At 37.5% G+C, this 23,608-nt stretch overlaps 1 protein-coding gene across 1 annotated transcript; it reads right to left on the bottom strand.

The window, feature by feature from the left end:
• Positions 1–1,875: 1,875 nt before the first annotated feature.
• On the bottom strand, positions 1,876–14,187 carry LOC146316097 (putative E3 ubiquitin-protein ligase HERC3). Its single transcript, XM_084733303.1, has 23 exons — positions 13,876–14,187; positions 12,962–13,079; positions 12,740–12,816; positions 11,184–11,405; positions 10,997–11,088; positions 9,852–9,982; positions 8,532–8,656; positions 8,355–8,428; positions 8,150–8,268; positions 7,955–8,014; positions 7,718–7,823; positions 7,020–7,218; positions 5,438–5,586; positions 5,178–5,294; positions 4,856–4,954; positions 4,531–4,686; positions 4,258–4,401; positions 3,889–4,055; positions 3,715–3,781; positions 3,522–3,592; positions 2,756–2,939; positions 2,529–2,631; positions 1,876–2,193 (listed from the first exon to the last, which is right to left on the bottom strand). The coding sequence occupies exons 1-23, from the start codon at positions 14,099–14,101 to the stop codon at positions 1,976–1,978; spliced, it is 3,024 nt and encodes a 1,007-aa protein (XP_084589429.1). The 5' UTR covers positions 14,102–14,187; the 3' UTR covers positions 1,876–1,975.
• Between the last annotated feature and the right edge of the window lie 9,421 nt (positions 14,188–23,608).

A 23,608-nucleotide genomic window follows, 5' to 3' on the forward strand; every position in this document is an offset into this window, starting at 1 on the left:
GTCTATTTAGTTTATTTATATAGTATATAGTTGGACATTTGGTGAATTGAAGAAAATAAAAAATCATGGTGCATCAAGTGCAACAAAAACAGTTTTTAAAGTAGTTTTGTAGAATAAAAAAGTTTGTTGTCTTGCAATTTGTTCCATTCTTCCTGTCTCACACTGAAAAATAGAGATTGAAGAACATCTGCAACATCTACACATTGACTCAAGTTCGGCCTGTGTTCTATACAGAATAAACAAAATTCAATAACTGTTATTTGATGTTACAACTGATGAACCAGGTAAGAATGGACTTAAATGCACGACCCAAGACACAGTTCAGGTAAGTAAATCAGTCTTTTCTGGTCAAAAGGTTGGTTCAGTACACAACAGGACAACCAGTGGAGGCCATCAAATCCAAAAGGGACGAGGCAGAGTTTAAAAAACAGGCAAAATCCAGAAAAACCAAGAAAGTGGCATGAGGAAACAAAAGGCTGAAACATTAGACACACAAGGAGCTAAGATGAACTGGCACTGAGAGAAAACAAAACACACTAAATACTGTGGTGAGGGGAAGAACAACAAGGCAAAGGTGAGGCTAATCAGGACGGGACAGACAATCAGACACAGGTGAAGCCAATCAAAAGCAAGGAAAAACACACAGGGGCAGGAAGTGAAGTGATCTGAAATGAGGGGATATGTGAGTTTCAAAGTAAAACAGGAAACCGCATGAATGAATAAAATAAAAACGCAACCCAAAAAACTTGAGCTGTGACATTTGATAAATATTACTACATACAAGAATAAAACTATATTATTGTATAAATAAATAATTGTAAGAAAAATGTGCATATATGCCTATTGAGACACAAAGTTAATAAAGATTTGTTTATAAGACAGTTATATACTGAGAAAAGTAGATTTTTAGTATTAGATTGTTTGATAATAATCCAAAACATTTGCAACACTGGTATTTTCACATTATAACTTTATTTTTTCCACAGAAGTATATTAATAATTTAACATATTGAAAAAAGAAAAAAAGGTAACAAACAAACACAAACATACCTGCAAAAGAAACATTGAAGCAAAAGGGGGAAAACTAAAACAAAAAGAAGTAAGTAAATATATTTGTCTATTTGAAAGTAAATGGAAGGGTGAGTAAGTACAAGACCAAGAGTTTAAAAAGAAAACTGCATGATTTTCATCATTGAAAATAAATGAAAAGAAAAAGAAATAAAGGATTTTCAAGAGGAGTGGGTCCTATTAGCTCCTGTTGGTGGAGTCCACTGACACAGTGTCAGTAGTTTTCCACTACTGACACGTATGAAGATGAACAACATGACAGCTCCCTAAAAGTGAAGTCAAAACATTTCCATCGCCCCCTGGTGGCCAGCTGCAGTTAGGTTATATGTTATGTCTATGTTTACATCCAGCATATACACATATGTTCAAAGTTGAATTCTCAAGATATGTACAGTTGAATTAAATTATTTACCTTTAAAACATTTCAATAATGTACAATTTACTTTGTATTAAGCTGAATCCATGTTGGGTTTAATCATTTATCTTGTAACTGAGAAGCAAAGACGAATGTATTTTTTTGCTCCAACATTAAACTTTAACATGAAACAAACACACACAGACCCTACAAATATAGATGATTATTGTATGCAATTATTTTGTCTGTAACAGTTCTTGTTTAACTCAAATACCAAACTCTTCTTTATTCCCAGAGGAGATCTAATGTGTGAAGTGCAATGTATATACATTATGTACATTTTAAATCAGTATTTTCACTATGAGGCATGTATTTTTGACATCAATCCACCACACATCAACATCATGAACACTTTTAAATCTCTCATGTTTGCTAATACACAAGTGCAACAGCAGAGGCTGTTCTTTGGTCAGCCATTTACAAACTGCTCCATTACATGTTAGTCCTCTGTTCAGTACAAATGCACTGAAAAGTCGTGGTATGGTGCCACCATCACTTGAGGATTCTTCTGTTGTTGCTCAGGGCCTCGGTGAGCTTTGTTTGCATGATCTCCTTGGTTGAATATAAGGGCAGCTCCAGGGTTGAGGTACATGTGTGTGTCTCGGGGTAGTACCGGTCGTAGGAGAGGTCAGGGACTTGTTTAACTGTGATTGTCATTTTGATCTTTTCCATGCCAAGAATAGGAACCCGTTCAAAGCCTGTCACAAACCCTAGGAAAGGGAAACATGGTTATTAGTGAGTTTTTTGCTTTTTAATTCATTTATTTTTGTGATATCTATGGTGTTAATTCACACACCGTCCTCCACTGAGGTCAGACTGCCAGCAGACATAATGTTATCACTGCTCATGCCAACTAGAACAGTTCTTCTATTGATTCCAAGCAATCACCATTGCTGGCAAAACCTTCCTAAACCATCAAATATCAAGTATTTGGCCTGGTCCAAGCCCAAAGCTTTGGTATTTGATGATCCAGGAATGAGACTCAACAATCATCTATCTTTCTCCAGAATCAATTTCTGCACCTTTAAATCAGGTTAATACTTACAAAGGAAAGCTTTCTTCTGATCCTCATTTAGTTCACCAAAAACCTCCCAAAACATCTGTATGGTGTGGTGGCCAGCATGGTACTCCCCCTCATAAACTGTGTTCTAATTACAATGAAAACAACTATTAGAAATACTTTTTAAATAGACTGTTATAATCATTTGTAGTATTAAGATCAAACAGATGCAGAGAAAACTCGAATATGAGGAGCTTTTATTTGGACTGTACCTGTTTCAGCTTTTCCCAGTCTTTGAAGTCATTGCCCACCAGCACTTCCTGCAGCTCCTTTGGTCGGAACAGCTTCACCAGATCTTGGTCACACACCTGGAAGAAGCCTCGCTTGAACTGCTGAAACACCCCCTCCACTGATGTGTTGAAGACATGATTCACGTAGGCTTCGGCAAACTCCTTCCTGTTTAACAGACAAAAGTTTCAAATAAAAAGCATGTTCTTGTGAAACTTCAGCTTAATTTCTTCATCTACAAAACTTGCTCAGTTCTGGGCCTAAATCTGTTTTTTCTCTTACATGCTTCCCCTTGGTTATATAATTTGTAGACATAATATAGCTTTTCATTTCTGTGCAGATGATACACAGTTATACATATCAACCCTACTGACAGCAGCAGTTTGGTTGTCTGAAAGGATTGCTTTGAGGATATTTAGTGTTGCATAGTTATAATATTTTCCCTGCCTGGAAACCAGACGAATCTGCAGAGCTCATGTTTCATTTGCTCTGGCAGATACAACTGGCGTCCATTATGACAGAATTCCACCAGCCTTGGATCCAGTTGGGTCAATCACAACCATTTATGGGACAGATTGTATATGATGACTGACAGATCTGAAAAGTCCCACATCCCACATTTGGCTCGTCTAACTGGCTGTAGATCTAGAAGCCCAGGCTTCCAAAAACTCAGATTAAACTGTCAGTCTAGTCAGTGCTGATCAAATATGAGTGAAGACTAAGAGTAGCAAATTTGTTCATGGTCTTTACTTATTTTGACTTGTCACCGGCTTTTCAGGATTTCCAGGATCAAGTTCAACTTCTGTCCCATCCCAGGTGATCTGTTGATCAGTTAAAAAAAAGAATACAATAGTGATATTAGTGTTTTTGGAAATACTTATGGATTGTCAGTTAGATATCATAAAGAGGATAAACTGAATGAGTTATTCTGTGAAACACCTACTGAGAAGTACATGTCCAGGTTTTCCAAATCATCATCTTTGTAGTCTTCCAGAATGTACTGCAGACTCCTTGAAACACAATCACAGGAATGATATTTAAGATATTAAAGGTTTACTGTATGTTCTGACTGGAAAATGAATACCAAAACCAAAAATCTGTATGAATTTCCTCTCACTCTCCAACACATGGGCTGAATTCAATCATGTCCTCCAGTGAAGGCTCAACACCAAGCAGCTTCTTGAACAGAGCCAGTGGGAAGGGTAGGTGTATGATGCACTGGTTGTATAAAGCCAGTCCACACAGAACCCCGAACTGGAAGTATGTTTGGTCCTCCTGTGTTGCCTGGTGTTGATGGAAGAGACCATTTAGATAAGATATGTAAAGACTGATGGTTTATATTTATTTATTAGGAAAGCGGTTTAGATCTGAATTGAATACTGGTCCATTGTTGCATATTACCATCAGAGGGAAATGCGTTAAATACAATGATTTCTGGGTCTATTGTCCAAAAATTATTTTGCTGCATGAGGATCTAAAGTCTTACTTTGGAGGAGAACCATGCCAGGGTTTCAGAGTCATTGGACATGAACATCCCAGACTCAGGAGAGACCATCTCGTAAAAAACTTCGTAAAAAAAGTCTTTTTTGTAGACAGGATCCATTGTTTCAAAGTTCTCATCAAAATAAACCTAGAAGACAAAAAAAGCTCAAAATTTCCCTTCTAGAACAACAGCTTATACAAGAGAAACTAAGTAAGGCAAGCTTTTTAGTGTGAGTTTGGCCATGTTATGGCTACCAGATGGAAGCTAGATGTTTACCATAAGTGGCCTCTTGTAGTCATTCTGATGAGCAGCAGCCAGCTGCTTAAAGGCGTCCTCCAAAACCACTGCTCGCCTCAGGTTCAGTTGAAAGAACACCTTTTCGGGTGGTGGTAATTCACATTCCAAAAGCACAGAGTCCATGATTGTTTCCACCTGCAAGACAGTTAAAGATTTCCATTTCCAAATTTTGTGTGAACATATAATCTATTATACTGCAGTGATACACACTGAAAAGAGAGGCATGTTTTGGAGATACTGTGACCCTGACAGTATAGTGTGTAATGGCTAGTACTCATGAAGCACACTTCAAAACTTCATTTACCATGGTGTAGTAAGCATTCAGGTCAAAAACCATTTTCTTTGAATGCAAATCCATCACAATTGGAAAGCGACAAAGGATAAGTGGCTCAGCACGCACATTCTGAAAGGGGAAAAAAGCACACAGTGTCTTTACATGTAACGGTACATGCATATCAAAACTATTGAAGATCACAGATATTTTTAAAATGTGTAACTGAAACTGAAAAGTGACACAAAGGTAGACAGGAAGAAATGACTTAACAGCTTTCATGAAGTGGATTTAAGCTCATTAAGTTCTGACACATGGCTTTAGCTTGCCAGCTTACAGACCATATGTTTTTTACCTTATGTTTTGACCATGAACGCCAAAGCTGCAGATCATCTTGAAGAAAGTCTCTGTTCATCAACAAACAAAACTCACTTTCTGACATCCTTCGACGTTCTGCAATCCTGCTGTTGGCCTTTAAAACAAGTGTGTTATTTATTTGATTAAAAGTTTGACAAAGTAAAAAGCTTTATTTTGCAGTAAGAGTGAGTAGGATTACTAATTCAGGATCATGCTAAGTGACATTTACAGAAAATACATTTAACAACTGATACTAACGTTGTACATATACTGGAGGACTAGCAGCAGGTTTCTGACTCCAGAGTTGCGAGGAACAGGATCATAGGACAGGATCTCTGACAGGGCCTTCTTCCACACCTTCACATGTTTAACCATGGTAGAGGGGGACAAAGAGGACCACCAGTCCCCTAAAGAAGACAACATAGAGAGACATCAATGAAAGCAAGCATTTCACAACTTGGCAGATCGGTCCTGGTTGAGTTGGTGGCATCCATCATTACCAGGGTTACAGTAAATGTTTTATAATAGCCCCCATTGAGGAGCTACTTTGTCAGAAAGAGTAGCTGATGTATCTGTTTACAGGACATCCAAACAGTTTCACGTTGTGTTAACATAAAAGTTAGTCAATAATACTGATACTGTGATCTGATTTTGTGCTACAGTGTCAGTAGTTTTTCACCACTGACACGTATGAAGATGAACAACATGACAGCTCCCTAAAAGTGAAGTCAAAACATTTCCATCGCCCCCTGGTGGCCGGCTGCAGATAGGTCATATGTTTCATCTATGTTAACAGATGGGACATGACCAAATTAAAAAATCAAAGGCCACATCAAATAAATTCTTTCTTATGTAATTTTAGGTAGTTCTTATTCCGCCGATATTTGTTCAAGTGTTCAAGAGTGCTCATGCATGAATTGTTCGTATGAACAGATTTTCTTATATAGTGCATACAAACAATTTAAGATTTTTTGTGGCATTCATTAATACTCAATATAATATCAATATTGAAGAAGAACAAAATTTAAGCATGCTGATGACCATATGTGAGCCAGTACGCACAAAATGCTGTGAAATGTTAAAAATGATGAGGAAAACATAATTAACTTTATGAAAACACAAAAGAAAAATGTTCTATCGCTAATTTATTCATTTATTGATTTTAAGATTTACATTTAGTTTACAGGATGATTGAGTTACAGAGACATATTCTTCAAAGCCTGTGTGCTACTCTGAAACCTCAACTTAGATCACAGCCAAAATGATCTAATCCACCTCATCTGCAAGTAGCCACCGCTATCAGTTTCCTGGCCTTCCAGAGAGAGGTTGGTAATCAGTCTGAGATATTCCTTGAGATATACCTTTTGACATCTGTCCAAATGATGCTCTCCTCCATGTGTGTTACAAAAGTTTCTCTTTTTTTGTTTTTCAGTGGCATTTTCATTTTTTTTCTTCTTTTTTTCTGTGTTCAATGTTGCCTGTCAAATGTCAGCAGCTTTTTGTTTTGTGGTATGCACACGGCACTCTGCTGCCCTCAGATGGATTTATTGAGGTGTTTCTATATGCTGATTGCAAACTTCTTTGCATGGACATCCAGAGGGCTGCCAGATTTCTACAACAGCCCAGAGTGGACAAACCAAACACTGGCTCTAGTTACAACCTTTCACATTTTGCACGAGTTTCAAGACCACGATAGGCTCTCCTACACGCTGGGGAGAGTGATGGTTGCAATCTGCAAGCTAACTGCTAGATACCACTAAACACTGTTCCTTCAAATGTATTACAAAAATAGATCAAAATAAAGATACTATGCAGATGTTACATGTGGTGGTGACAGTACCTATGACCTGGAGGTGGACAGCAGACAAGCTTAGTACAGCAGCAGCGACTGCCTCAGCGAGCCTTGTGCTCGTTTGCTGCCGTCTGTGTCTCTGTATCACATGCAGGAGCTCAATGAGAAGCAGGTAGATCCTCAGGCCCTCCACTCCTACTGGCCTCTTATCAATGGAGAGAAGCAAGTGCAGGACGGCAGCCTCAACCTGCCAGTTTCAAAAGGAGTGCAAGGGTCAATCATCAACCAACAACTGGGTTCAAACATGTAGAGTGCATGTGTCGCAATATCAGCCTCAGACAGGTTAGCAGGGTTATTATGAGCAAGTTTTAAAAGTAATTATAGAGTTAAAGTGTTGGGAAAGTTAACACTTAAAAATGAAAATGGACTAGTTCATGTTTATTCCTTCCATTTTTTTAAAATCTAATTTTAAATAGAACCTCCTTCTACCAGGGACACTGGAGCCTGTATAATGTTGTCATACTAAGTGGTAATGATATGTTTCTCTCTCTGCTGCGATCAGACTTTTTTAATCAGCTGACCATGTGAGCATTGTAATCTGTCTCAGGAATGAATGAAAAAAATCATAGTACATTCAGTGAACACCGCTCTTTAAGTGCATTCATGTACAACACAGCACGCCACCACCATTTTAAACAGTAACACAGTAACACAGATATTCAAATCAAATCACCTCAGTTACATACCTCCTCCAAAACTTTGTCCTTCTTTACCAATTTCTTGAAAGCCAGTCGTGCAAGTGACAAGTTCAAGCCAGAGCACTTCGGTGAAGTCTGGAAATGTTTATCTTTGCTAAAACACATTAAAAAAATCTATGTTGGCACAGTGTTGCTTTGAGATAAATGCCATTGCCACTTGTAGCAACAGTAAATGTTGTAATTCATCAGATTAAAAGATGGAGGACAGACAGGAGTTATGTTCACCTTTGCTCAAGGAAGCTTTGATTCATACAAGATGCAGAGGAAAATGCTCTGTGGATGTCCCTGTGAATATTTAACATTTTTAGTCCATTGCACAGAGAATGCAAGCTTTGGATCTGAATGAATTATTTCAGTTATGACAGTCATAAAACATCAGGCAACAAACTATAACAAAAACTGCTACTTCATTACACTCACTGTTTGATCTTTTTCCATGACTTCGAGTCACATTCAGAGGTCCATTTGTCAATCATGCCATCAAGACAGTGCTGTTTAACATTGCTGTTATTGGCAGTGTTTGACTCCTCATGAAGCTCCTGTGAAGGAAACAAGTTGAGTTGATGTTCACATTGTTATAACCTCCAACCATCATGGCCTGTACTGTATGTACTTCTGTTGGTACCTCATTAGACGTGCATGTTGCAAATGAACAGTTTCCTCCTGCAAAGATGTTTCTAATTTCAGGATCAGCAGCGTCTGAAACAGAGGAAAAGTGTGCGCTCCATCATAAAATTGTTTATTACATTCATATTATTATTATAATTATTATTTAATTCACTTATTTCAGAAATGTATTTACCTTGTGGCAGTTGAACGGGTAGCGGCACAGACGGATGACTCTCTTCTCCGTGTCCCAGCTGCCCGTGTTCTCCACACCCAAAGGAGTAGACTCTCTTGGAGTCTGTCAACACTAATGTGTGATGCCTAAGTAGATAATATTAATATTACAAACAGCATTTTAATGTCATCAGTTAGCACTCATTCTTCAAAAATGTGATGAAACCATGATTCTTCAGTTATGCTGGGAAATACATATTTTAACAGATCAAATGCATTTTTTGCTGCAGGGGAAATGTAGGAAATGTTTAATGTTTTTTGTTGCATTAAATACAATATGTATTATTAATTTTTATTATTATTATGAGTTGTTATTATTATTACTAACAATAAGTATTGTTTTTATTATTACATTAAGACCATTATAATGTTGCGCTCTTAAAACTTTTTATTTTATTTTTATGAATCCTTATGAACATATATTTAATAACTATAACAAGAAGAAACTTGTTATAGAGTTGACACATTCAGGCGCAAGATCAGACTTTTTTAACTGGGTGGCCCAAGTGGGGCACTGACTTATTTTTTGTTTAACTTAATCAATCAATTAATTAATTAATTAATTAAAAAGTGTTACTTTTCAAACATATTTTCAAACACATTATTCACGTGCTATGTCACCTCTACCAGTGCAGAGGTCAACTCCGTAAGATGAAATATCTAATCAAGTTGACGTCTGACAGCAATATTATTTCATGAATTTGTCTAAAAATAGAAAGCTTTTTTTAAAAAATCAGAAAGTGAGACACGGGTCCTTTGGGTATAGTTAACACTTTTTATGCCTGATCATGTTTTTCTAAAAATCTAAGTTGACAAAAATCTGGGACACAACTTTAAAGGGCCAACATTTTAATTCAAAAATGATTTTAAAATAAAGATGATTATAGTAGTACATTTTTAAAGTGGGTATAATTATCAGTAAGTATTGTCAGTTTTAGATTCTTAATTGTTTGACGTTGTGTGTTTTCTTAAATAAATCTAAATCCTCAAAGAATACATTTCATCAAAAAGTGGAATTAGAGTGTTCGTATTAATAATTTTTAATGTGTTTTTGATTAGGACATGATTTGTCACAATTCTCAAGGATGGGTTATAAATAAATATACTTCTCCACAGTGATGAGTGTCTTCATGCTTTACACTACTTGAGAGACACTGAGTTGCTTTAAAAATAACTTTAAACCATTGACTTTGCATGGTAAAACTGCAACGATTAAAAAAATCTAAAGATGCTGCGTAAACAGGCTCAGAATTCTTGTATTATGAAAAGTGATATACTGTACCGTCCACATGCTATCTTGGTGACTTTTGCCCCCCAGAGCTCTGCAACAAGCCGAGGTCGTAGTTCATCTCTGAATGAATTGTGTCCAAGCTGTCCATATCGTCCAGAGCCAAATGTAAACACTGCACCTGTCTGTGGAAGCAAACAGATGTGAGAAGTGTTGCTTCTAGTGACGAACTCACAGAGAGTTTTCATCTGAGTCTGCAGTTCTTCTCCCATAACTTTACTGTTCTGGTTCAGTCTGTCTGCTCTCACTGGCTTCATTGTACACTTGTATCTACCCAGATACATGTAACAGGATTATGTAATCTGGATACAAACAAAGCTAACTGTATTCCATTACAGTTACAGAAAAAATGTATAATCAGATTACAGTTACATTTAGTAAAAATGGGGATTATTGGTGGGATTATAATTTTAAAATAAAGAAACAATATACTACCACACACAGTGAACACAGCTGCAAATTCATCATCATGGTCTCTCAAGAAAAAAGTGCTTCACTGGGTGGAAATTTCACCATTTTTTGTCCTTTAATCAATCAATCAATAAAATGCACACAACAAAGGAAGGAACAGCTGGACAAACAAATAAACCTAACAATGAACATAAAACATTAAAGCTGCAACGATTAATCGATCATTAACTAAATTAATTAAAGTCTAGTTTGATAACTGATTCATTGTTTTGAGTCTTTTTTTCTTTAAAAAAAAGTCTAAATTCTCTGATTTCAGTTTGTTAAATGTGAATATTTTCTAGTTTTTTTTACTCATCTCTGACAGTAAACTGAATATTTTGGAGTTGAGGACAAAACGAGACATCTCAGGACATCATCATGGACTTCTTTCATCATTTTCTTTTTATTTTCAACTGATCGATTGAGAAAATGATCAAAAGATCAATCAATAATGAAAATAATCATTACAGGAATGGTAGGTCAAATAGGTCCAGACATATGGACGTATGTTGGGACCTATTTTGTGTGTTGTGTTGTTTCATGGAAAGTAATCAAGTTACATTACTTTAATACTGTGATACTTGATTTATGTTTATGACTGGTGTATCAGGTATCTTCAGGTATCTTTAGTTACTACTAACAATTTGGTGTCCTGCATTATAAACTGTTCCCATCTTTCTTTGTCTTACCTTTGTCAAAATGGCGGTGTGGTCATTTCCACAGGAGATGTGAACAGTTTTCTTCATGTTCAGGCAATGAACAGAAGTTGGTGTGTGTCTGTCTGTAAAAAAGAAATTACCACTCAGGTTTACGTGTTACAGAAACTGTATATATTTCAATAAGATATTTTTTGAAGATTAACGTTTTTTTTTTTACTTGTCCTGTCTCCCAGCCCGAGCTGTCCACAGTCGTTTCTGCCCCAGCTGAACACACCTCCAGAGACAGAGAGGGCGAAGCTCTGCTCTCCTCCTGCAGTGATCTGGACCAGGGGGATCGCTGACAGAGATCGCAGGTGTTGGGGTGAATTGGCTCCGAGCTTCCTCTTCCCCAGACCCAGCTGGCCTCTGGAGTCCTGGCCCCATGTAAACACCTGACCATCTGTAAGAAACCACCATGAGCCTGTGAGCTCCATATCACAACAATCCTTTAATCTGCTCTGTCAAACACTTTCCTGACATCTTTTACTTTGCACTACTGCTGTTTAGTATAATTTCTTCGACACAAAACTTAAGGATTTACTTGTCAATTAGAATACATATTACTGAAATTGCAGTATGGCCAAGGGCAATATCCAAATAGTAGAAGCTGCAACTTTTTAATAAGTTCAGCAGCCAGCTGAACCTCCCCGAATCTGAGGAGGAGGCAGGCGGAAAAAACTCACTTCAACCATGGATCATATATTTAAAAGGATTTTAACCTATTTATATTATTTTTAACCTATTTATTTTATGTTCAAAAACCTCCATGTGACACCATTTCAGTTTTAATTTTCATTGTAATGATTTTGTCCTGCAGGTACTAACACTCGTCTGTCTCATGTCTCATGTCTTTGCTGATCAACAATTGGCATCTTTACACAGAGAAAAATGAAGAAATACTGGTGACTGAGTGTCTGCCTCCAAGTGAAATAACAACCCCACCTAGTGGTCAAAGGTGATATATCCTGAGACACCTGATTGAATCTCCAGGTAATGTATTTATAACATCTGTCAATTTTAAGACACTATTTTGCTGTTTTAGTCGTCTGTCCACTGTGATGGTATGATAAACCAATTACATCTTCCTGGATGGGTGGAGCCCAGAGTCTGTATACAGTCATCCTTTCTCTGGAGAACAAAGGAGCATGTGGATGCCTCATCCTGCCTTCGAAATGATTGAACTTAACATGAAATGTGAGTTTCTTTGTTTTAAATGCATTGAGAATGACTTTAGTAGATTAGAATGAATTTGCTTATGTGTGATGATTCATTTTCTGTAAAGTTATTTATTGATTCTTGGATTTATTGTAATTATATCTTAAGTTCATTTACCTTTTTTGGATTATTAAGTGTTAAAATCAGGAATTATGATGTCTAGTTTAATACTATTTATCCTTTTTGCTCCTGTTATTAGAAAAAAACAGCTCAAACATCCTTACAATAAATATTTAACTGGAACCTCCTGCATGTGCTCATTCATTCTAATTGACACACCATTGAGTTGATAACGTCCTTAAACCAAAATATCCAAAGTTCCTAAATAAGTTCCTAAATGTAGTGTCGTCGAGGGAAGTGATGTGTGGCTCTCTGATCCATTAACAAACCCTCTCTTTTGCTTGTAACTGGAAACCACAGTGTTAACAGAAACACACCTATCTGTACAGTAGTAACTGATTTATTCCACCTTTCAGTCTGAATATTACTTGTAGTGTGCTGTACGGTACTTTACTGTACCTTTGGTCAGAGCAACTGAATGCTGACTCCCACATGCAACCTGACACACTGCTATGGTACGCAGAGCCTCCACAGGCCTGAAACAACCAGGAAAAGAAAAGAACGGAGCTCAATTACTTTCATTACAAATCCAAGTGAAGATTTTGTAAGAAAAAGTCACACAAATTAAAAATCTCTTTACACATTTTGTTGACACTGACTGACAGCTTTTTTTTTCCTTACCGAGGAATGTAAGAGCGAGTTGTGTCCACACAGAGGACGTGTCCTCTCACAGTCAGCAGAGAGACTGTGTCATCACCACAACTCACAGCCTGAATCTTCTCTTTATATTCTACAAACTCTGCAAGAACACAGAAACACAGCAGCTGCTTACATTTCATCACATAAGAAAAGATTAGTAAATAACATGAATAAATAGAGGTAGAAGCCAGGTGGAAGTAACTAATGACAAATACTCAAATTACTGTAATAAAGTAGTTTTCAAGACTGTATCATACTTAAGTATGCACTACTACAATCTACTTAGTTACTTCCAAAAGAATAATTGAGTACTGAGAACAATTTAAATTAATTTCCAAACCTTTCATCAGCATTTTTGTAGCCAATAAGGTGATTTAATCGCAAACAGGCCAATAAAAACCAAGACATGGACGAAATATTAAACACTGGCAATATTAAGCACAGGCTTGGATTCAGGATGTTAATAATTTATCATGAATTGATTAATCAACAGAATTGAGAATTTCACCAAGTAAAATTAATAGATATTTGATCAATATTCTAAAAATGGTAGTAATTGAACCTCAGCTGAAATTGTTTTGTCTGACAGAACCATTTCTTGAATAAGGAAAGTTAAATTTAAAATGAGAAAAAGAGAAAGAAAATGAGAATGAAAAAGAAAGAACATGTATCCTATAAATTATCAATGAATGTTAAAAAATGCACAAAAGTTGCGACCCTAGTTTGAGCAGAACAGAGAACGTTTGGAAGAACAGAAACCTCTGATTGACACCTGCTATTGATAATGTATTAAACATCAGCTTTTAAAAAGTAACTAAGTATTCTTGGGTAATATAACAGTACTTGTTTGGTACAGCTTTTCAAATACCACCACCAGTAAAGAAGCTGATGCTCACTCTGTTTTCCTCTGACTCTTCTTCCGTCTTCATGTTGGTTTGTCCGGATGATGAAGGAGTTTCCATTAGTTTTGACGAATGCCAGCACATTATGACCTGCAGACAGATGCGTGATGTTATAACCGAGGTTTAAATGATGAACCCCATCATCATGTGTCGGACCGTCCGTCAGTGAGCCGTCTTTGAGCCGGAAGCCCCGCTGACTGTCCTCCCCCCATGAAAACATGTTGACACTGAGCCTGAGACTGAGACAGCTGCTTTATATGACTCACAAACGAAACTTAACAGCTGAGCGATGGAAAACAAAACCTAAACTCAGGGATGAGGAGGCTGAAACGAAACGTCAACACGGCTGTTAGTTATTTCTGACGTAAGAAAAACGAAAGTGAAACTAACTCGCTGTTGTCTGAATGAACAACGCAACATTTGGACGGTGCTTGGTCATTTTTGAAGGACAGTTTTTGGGTCAAAGTATAACGTGTGACAGGTTATGGGGTCAGTGTGTCTTTTGGTCATTGGGTTTATGCGCACACTTCGCAAGTTGCGTAGGACAGCGCGAGCTGCACAAAGGTCCCGCCCCCTCCCCCCTCGTGTCAGTGTTTACAACTTTGATGAGAGGATGAAGCAGAACTAAAGAGAAAATAAACTTGCATTTCCTCCTCCCCAAGTTTGATATAATTCATTCAAAGTAACGTTATGTTGATGTGATAGTTTGTCACTTTGTGTCTGACAGACGTGAAAATGAAATACAGCTTTTTATCACGTTTGATAAACGCGACGTGCAGCAGCGTTTACGATCTGTCAGTCGCGCGTCAAGGTGCGTTCATGTGCGCGTGCACACGTTCCCGCAGCAACGTCTGTGGAGACCAACCTGTCTGTCTGTCTGTCCAGACAAAACCTGATAATGAAGTTTTCAGATCCTTCACTGAAGCAAAAGTACTAATATCACACTGTTAAAAATACTGCACTACACCTAAAAGTCCTGCATTCACAAAACTTACTGAAGTAAAACTTGGGAAATATTATCAGATAAATATACTTTAAGTAAAAGTATTCATGTTGCTGTAAAATGTTCCCTGTCAGTCTTATTATGTCTGATGTTTCTGGACTAATATTACTGCATTGATGTTTAAGACGTTCAAGGTTGAGCTCATTTTAACTACTTTACAAGCCTACAAGACTACTGCAAGGGAGAACTGCCACCTCCCACTGAGGCACCCAAAAATCTTCTACTATAAAGTCTATGATTTTCCACTACAACTGGCTCAACACAGGACTTCTGGCTGCAGGGACACTAATTGAACACAGCTTACTATCACCTCCTACTGGAGCCACTGCAATTTACACTTACCTGTCAAACCACACAGTTAGCACAAGTACTGCAACTCACACTCAAGAGAAAACTGTTCAGCTTACCTGCACAGGTCGTGGTCCAGACTCCTTGCAACACGCCCTCCCCTCACTGCTAAACAACATCATCAAAACACACACACACACATAAAGTATATAAAAGATAATGAGGTACTGAGGTATGGTTGAATGCTGTGGTGGAAGAAGCTTTCAGATCCCTTTTTTAATCAGAAAAAGGAGCCTGCAACAACTACCACATTATAAAAGTGCTCTATTACAAGTAAGTAAGTAAGCCCTGCACTTTAAACCTTAAAGGGACAGTTTACCCAAAAATCAAAAATACATATTATCACATATTAATGTGTATTTTGGTGTTGCATTTCACTGCTGTAGATGATTACAGCTGAGCTCATTTAACTACTTTATATATGGTATAATTTACAGTGATGCATCATATTTTATAAGATCATCATTCCTGTTAGAATCATATATCTCTAAAAGTCAAGTCAAAGTCTTCTTAAGGGATTAAATCGATCGCAACTGGACTGGTCAGACTAGAGCTGTCCTATCTAGTCTGATGAGCATGAACTGATGAAGCCTGCTCGGATGAGAGGCGAAACGTCTTCTAAGACAATTTTACCAGTCCAGTTGCGATCGATTTAATCCCTTAAGATAACTATGACCTGGATGAATGAGAATATTCACAGGCATCAAGTCAAAGTCATGAGCTCTTTTTTCTGCTCTGTGCATTTTCCAGCTGATCCAAGAGGTTTGTTAAATAATTTACATAGCTTCCAAAGTAGAAGAATTTTATTAATCCATAAAGGACAATGGACAGGAAGGATGTGAAAATTTGTAATCTGTAATGTAATGAATAACTAAAGCTGTGAGGCAAATACAGTGGAGTAAAAAAATATAATATTTACCTCTGAGATGTAAAAAGTTCTAGGCTTACTCAAGAAAAGTGCTAGTACTTTGAATTTGTACTTAAGTACAGTACTTGACTTAATTACACTCCACCACTGGTTGAATGTGTGGATCAGTCCTATATGTTGGTGAGAGAGGAGTGATTTGAGTCAGTTTGTTTTGTTATAGCACTGAAGGGGCCAAGAAGGATCAGCATGAAGTGACTTATAGTGATCAGCACTTTACAATACTGGTCCACAAATATGCATTTATTAATGCTTAACTAATGCACAGATCATCATGAGTTAATGTATGACTCATTAGGAACTAAGAGATGCATCAATTTTTACCTCATCAGCATGTAGTTAAGAGTCTGTGTGATTAACAGACTGAGTCATATATGAGTTTCTATATACTATAAGTCTGCCATCATTGATTAATTCACAATCAACTTCTAATTAATGCTGTTAATTCATATGTTAATTACCACAATTGGTTGAAGACATACTGGCAACTGCCTAAACCAGTGTTTCCCAATCCTGGTCCTCAGGGACCACTGTCCTGCATGTTTTAGATGTTTCTCTGCTCCAACACACCTGATTCACATGATCAGCTCGTCATCAAGCCACTGCAGAAGCCTGATAACAGCCTGATCATTTGAATCAGGTGTGTTGGAGCAGAGAAACATCTAAAACATGCAGGACAGGGGTCCCTGAGGACCAGATTGGGAAACACTGGTCTAAACCATTAGTTTCCCCCTCCCTTAGGGGGCGCCAGAAATCACAGGGGTTCCTCAACACTCCGAGGTCCTAAAATTAGATTATTATATTGATATAAGATTATTAGATGATCTGTGCATTAATAAATGCATATTAGTGGACTAGTATTGTGAACCATTACTGAGTTATCTCATTTAGTCATATACTCATAGAAGCCCTCTATAGCTGTATACTCTAAAAGTAAAATTTTGTAAAATTAAAGGACCAGTGTGAAGGATTTTGTGGTATCTAGCAGTGATCTTGCAAATGTCTTGTTTCAGTCTTACTTTCCAAGAATATAGGAGAACCTACAGCGGCAGTGAAACATGTACAAAATACAAGAGAACATATCTAGAGTCAGTGTTTGGTTTGTCTGTTCTGGGCTACTGTAAAAGCCTGGTGGTTCAACATGGTGGGATCCATGGAAGAAGAACAGCCTCCTCTGTAGATATTCAATTTATATGCCAGTGAATAACAAATTGGTTGAATGTGAAGTTGAACTTGACTTTTAAGTGTGTAGTTTACTTTTGAAGATAATGACACACAACAACCACAAGGTGGAGGTAGAGATTGGCTCTTCCTGTGGTGTGTACTGTCTGTACTTCAGAAAATATTAACTGACCTTTAACTGTCTCAAACCTGTGGAAACTTTTCCCAAATAATTTTACCCTCCAAGTCAAGATTAAGGAGATAAACTTCAGACACTTCAGACAAAAACATGCTCTCCAGTCTGGTGTGCGACAGCTAAAACTTCCAGAGATTATCTCCAGGACATTCTCTTCTCTTAATAAAGATCATGCAAATGTATCTCAGAGTAGCCTGTGACAGGAGAGAAAAAGAAATGGCAAGAAAGCTCACACTGACAGAATGGCATTAAATGTGAAATACTGCCTGATGGCAACTCTGCTCATTATTCACTTCTGCTTTTTTTCTATATGCCCACTGTTAATTACCCTCTTCTCCTCATTCTGTTCTCTCATGCAGTGAATATGTGGTGTGAGGGTATATCAATTATGTTCAAATGTTTTTTAAAATGTCTTATAAGTGTTTGAATTCATCCTGGCCTCTTGTCATTCAGAGTAGACACCCTCACCCTAATCCCAATCTTTATTCTTTCTGTCGGTTTGTTACCTCCATCAGAGCACTTATGAATAATGAGGTCTGTTACACAGAACCATCTGGAAAGTCGAGAAACTGTTTGGAAATGGGCAGGCACTTAAAAAAAACACCTGGCAGGTGACTGGATGAACCATCTGTTTATCATGTTTAACATGGGATAACTTCAACCAGTCAGATCAAACTTTTGACAACGGCAGCCAGGAAAAGAGTAAAAACATCTTTTCCACTGAGAAGAGCCTTCACTGTCATTCTTTGTTCTTCTTTCAGTGAAGAAATCATCTCCAGTTCTGATATAACTGATGCCATCACAGCATCTACACTAACCTCTTCAGGAGCCGCCATTGTTTATAGCTTCCATGGACACTTCTCGCTGTCGTCACACCTAAAATTACGCCCGTAGCTGCCAGTAGTCCCTCTTGGGACACTAACTGGCTGCACCACTTTTGGTGTGGACACAAACAGATAACTTGAAGCCTGGCAAGATGGATTCTTGCATGATCTGAAACAAACACTGAAATGAATGAAAGAAGTTGGGTGAGGCTCTGCAGAGAATAACCTAAGGTTACTAAAGAAAATGAACCAGTGAGAATGATAAAGAGGTAACGCCAACACCCTAACAGGAATGGATGGATCACTGACCACACTGACTACAATGAGCCAAGAATCACAAGGAGACAGAAAATGACCACAAAGAGTGCAAAAAACTACAAAAGGAGCAAACCAAGCACAAAGAGACAAATTAATACAGAAATGCAATGCAACCATTCAGAGACCAAATCAACTGTAAAGGAACACAGAATGAAATGACTACAAAAGGACACAAAACTAGAGCAAGATGCATAACAATTACAAAGAGACACAACATGACAACAGAGACTACAAAGATGCAATATGGCCACAGACAAAAAAAAATGGAGTTGTGTGGATCGGCTCTGACATCACCCAAAACTGCATGTAGACATAAATCTTCCAGGATAACACAGATAGAAGCTTATAAAAATTCTCAGGGAGAATATTTCAATGAGGCATTATAAATAAGGGGAATCATAAATATAGTTTTTGAAATAATCCCTGAATTCACGGTTTGAAGGAGCGCAGTGAGCAGCTGCAGGTGATGCTGAACAGCGACTGCTGCAACCACAGGCTTTATTTGGGATTCTCCCACCACTGTTTCACAAAATAGGGGGCCCCAAACAACATTTTGCATAGGGCCCCCCAAAACTCTAGAAACTGCCCTAACTGTACATATAAACTTCTGGAGCTAGCATGGCTAGCAGGCTAACAGCAGCAGTCCACAAAGTAATAAATCGTACAGCATTTTCCTCTCATTGATCTCTGTCACAGTTGTTCTCTCGGTGTTACTGAGGAGGATAACCATGTTGGAAGCCTCCTTTCATCCTGCTCTGCCAGAAGCTGTCAAAGCCTCAGCTCAGTCTGCACTGCAGCAACGTCACCTTCTTTATGTTCTGTACCATAGAGGAATAAAACAGATTTCCCTCCAAATCCTACCTGGAGGTTTTCCTTTTGTCTGTTTTTGCCTGGTTTTGATTCTTGAATGATTTATGAAATTCTCTCAATTAGGAAAATAGAAACATAAATTGAAAATCCAACCTGGAGAACCAAGAAAAACACAGAGTAGCTGCTGGAGCTAGCATGGCCAGCGGGCTAGCAACAACAACAGTCCACAAAGACGTGTCAAAGTTCAATCAGATTGACATCGATGCAGGTCAGTCTGTGACTGGACGTGAATGTTCCACATAGAGATGAATGGGAAGAGACCTGTGGACTGAACTGATTAAACAGGATAAGTAAAATCTGTGTGATCTTATTGTTAATTATAGTTAATAATGTGTTTGAACTCAAGGACTGAATATGGTTGTAATTTAAACAGCGTCTCATCCGTGAGTAGATGCACACTTCTGTACTGCTATTGGGTTGCAGATGCAGTTCAGTACAAAGAAAACAGCTCCTACATTCAACTGTTCACAACAGTGTCTGTATTATATTGTGATATTTTTGATTAAATTGTCCCTTTAAATTGTATATTTTCCACTAGAGCTGCAACAATTAATTGATTATTAATCAATGATAATCGATAAATCCGTTTGAGTCATTAAAAAAAAAAAAAAAAAAATCGAAATACTCAGATTTCAGTCTCTTAAATGTGAATATTTTCTGGTTTCTTTGCACCTCTCTGACAGTAAACTGAATATCTTTGGGATGCCACCTAATCTTGAGCTTTGGGAAACACTGATCAACATTTTTTGACATTTTATGGACCAAACAACTGATCGGCTAATGGAGGAAATGATCGAATATGAAAATAATCATTAAAGGGCACACTTAAAAAAATAGGTCCAAACATGTGGAGCACACAGAAGTACTGACATGTTTGCACCTATTTTTTAAGTGACAAGATTGTGACAGGATTAATTCATAGATTAATCAAGAAAATAATCAAGAGATTACCAACAATGAAAATGATCATTAGTTGCAATTCTAAATTTCACATCATCTTTTACATGCATCAGCACTGCAGTCTTATTTATTTACAGGCACTTAGATGCAAACATTTTGTAAGTGGTGTACATAAGACTGTCATGACACCTGTCATGAACATGAAGGAGTCTTTATGAATGTTTATGACTGATTTCAGTAAGGGTCATTCAGTGAATTATGTCTTTTTAATGCAAAGGTGACATTGTGCTTTTTTCATATCAGTTTTTAAAACAAAGATATATGCTACAAGGACCAGTGTGCAGGATTTAGTGGCATCTAGTGGTGACGTCGCAGATTGCAACTAACTGAATACCCCTCACCTCACCCTTCCCTTCCAAGCATGCAGGAGAAACCAGCTACGAAACTCACACAAAACATGAATGGCTGTATCTAGAGCCTGTGTTTGTTTGCTTTGTGCCCTCTGTAGATTTAAATGGTTCATTCTAAGGTGACAAAAACATTTTTTCAGGACATTATACACTGATTAAAAGACATTATATTCAATTTCTTCCAATAAATCCAAATTAATCTTACACACTGGACCTCTAACAAACTTTCATTAGTGTTAAAAATGAAAAGTTCATAATACTCAGGCTCATAAATGACTTTCAAATCAGAAAGGTAATTCAGGGCCTGAACTTTTAGGGTTTAAATATATATAAAAAAACAAAATATTAGAATCAATCCAAAAACTCACAGGTAGTATTGAAGAGATGCACAGTGTGTGTAACATGGTCGTGTCTTACGAGGCTGGTGATCAGTCTGGCAGAAGCATTTTAAAACTGAAGCTGGAACACTGATTCCCAGGTTCCCTTGTTCTCTTGGCGTTACTGAAGAGGACAACCATGCTGGAAGTGATTCTTCCATCAGCCTTTCACTCCTTTCATCCAGCTCTGCCAGAAACTGTCAAAGCTTCAGCTCAGGAACATCATCTTCTTCCTGTTTTGTGCCACAGAGCAATAAAACAGATTTCCCTCCAAATCCAACCCGGAGGCACAAAATGAAAAACACAGAGTAGCTACAGGCAGAGGCTGCCAGTTGTTAATTAATAAGTTATTGATGTTAAAATAAGGTTGTTAAAATCACCTCAGAGGGAAACCAATAGGAGACGTACCAACAAAATGATCAATGACTGTAGTTTCTCGCTATATTTTCTGTTCACTCAGCACTTTCTAATTGTAATCTCTCGTGCTGTGGCTTTGCTGTACTCATGTCAGAATTTTTATCCTCCTGAAGCAACTTGGGTCTTTGTAAGTGAAGGAATGCAGCCTCTCGAGAAACAAACTGCATGAGCACTTCCAGCACTGTGTGTGTGTGTGTGTGTGTGTGTGTGTGTGTGTGTGTGTGTGTGTGTGTGTGTGTGTGTGTGTGCTCAGCTTCAGGGGAATGAGTTGTGCTGAGCCGTACCAGGACCTAAACATTCACAGTATCATCTCTCTGTCTCCACTACCACAGATCACAGAACAACATGACCGCAGAGGATGGCTTCTCTTTTTTTTCTTTTTTGCTTATTCTGTCTTTTATTTTTCCCCCAGTTTATTTTGTCTTGTTCCTACTCTGATGCTGTTTGTCATTTTTTTTTATCACTTTTTTTTTGTTGTTTTGCTTTTGACCATGTTACATCACTGTTTCCGACATGAGTTTGTTACATTTAGGTCTCTTTTGGAACGTCATCCCTCCCTCTCACCAACCCGCCAAAGCCATTGATGTAGGTAAAAAAAACTAATAATAGTTTACAAAATGATAATAATGAAACTAAATTAAGATATACACATACATACAGTATACCCATTCATAAAAACGTGCACACACATGCCTGCATATTAACTAAGAAAAGATGCGAATAAATAAACAAAATAAAAATAATATAAATGAATTAAATGAGAATTTAAAAAAGAAAATGGGGTCTCATTCGGTAATTATAATTTTAAGTAGTGAGATTATCAGGTCTTGATTCCAAAAAAAAAATATAAGAAATGAATCATTGATTTTATGAAGCATGGCTTTTTGTTTGGTTTTATATGTAAGCCTTTTAATTGTGAAGAGAGCTCACTAATCCAAAGGCCTACAGTTGGACAAAGGTTCACCAACTTTCTTTCATGAGTTTTCAGGGCTGATGTCTCTGGAATAATACCCAGATTACAGGATGATTTCTTTGTGGATGATGTTTGAAATTGTGCTGATTTTCCCTTCCTGTTTGCTATCACTGAGTCAATTCTATTCACCTTTTTAAATAAGCGGAAACGAGAGAAACATCACAGTAAGAACACTGCCAGCAACACGGCTGGGTTAACCTGCCAGGGGGCAAATAACATCCCGTAAATCACACGCTTGAATTATTTCATAATTTAACTATACTGTAGCTTTGCAATTGGGCTGAGCTTACCTGCCAAGGACATGTTGTATATCAGAAATGGACAGGATCACAGCTTTCCAAAAGTGAAGCTAAAGCATCTTTGTCGCCCCCTGGTGGAAGGTTGCAGTACAAGTCATAAATCCTGCCTCGCAAAGTTGATAGATAGCACACGGGCCAAACTATAACATCAAAGTATAAATTTGGTCTCTGTCACTTTATAGCTCTTATCACACTCATGTTTGTTCAAGTGTTAATTTTTTTGATCAGCTAATGAGTTATCTGATGATATAAAAACAGGGATTCATGCCATGATTGACAGCTGAGCTCTGCTCCAGTTGAATCAGCCAGCTGTGTGGGCAGGAAATTGAAACCATGGCTTCAACGCTGGTCACTACTGCACAGACTCTGACATCACCAGCACAAGATGGAAGCACGTGTATTCTTTTAATTTCAGGGTGAACTAGCCCTTTAAGTTTATATGAAAAAAGTTTGTGTGTAAACAGATATACTTTTGTATAATGTGATTTTGCTTTTGATTGTTTTTTGTAAAATTTGCACTTGAATTCATAGTAATAAATAAGAGACAAGCGATCATTCAAAAATATGCATTTTTGCTTTAAAGAGAGTGAATATTGAACTTATGTTTTTTATACATTTACAATTTCATCAGATGGACAAAAACACAAATGAATGATCTGCTGCGTGAATAACCACCATTTTATTGTGTATGAACTTTAATGGCATC

Source organism: Lutjanus erythropterus, chromosome 13 (assembly GCF_056507025.1).
Source record: "Lutjanus erythropterus isolate fLutEry1 chromosome 13, fLutEry1.hap2, whole genome shotgun sequence".
Lineage (NCBI taxonomy): Eukaryota > Metazoa > Chordata > Actinopteri > Lutjaniformes > Lutjanidae > Lutjanus > Lutjanus erythropterus.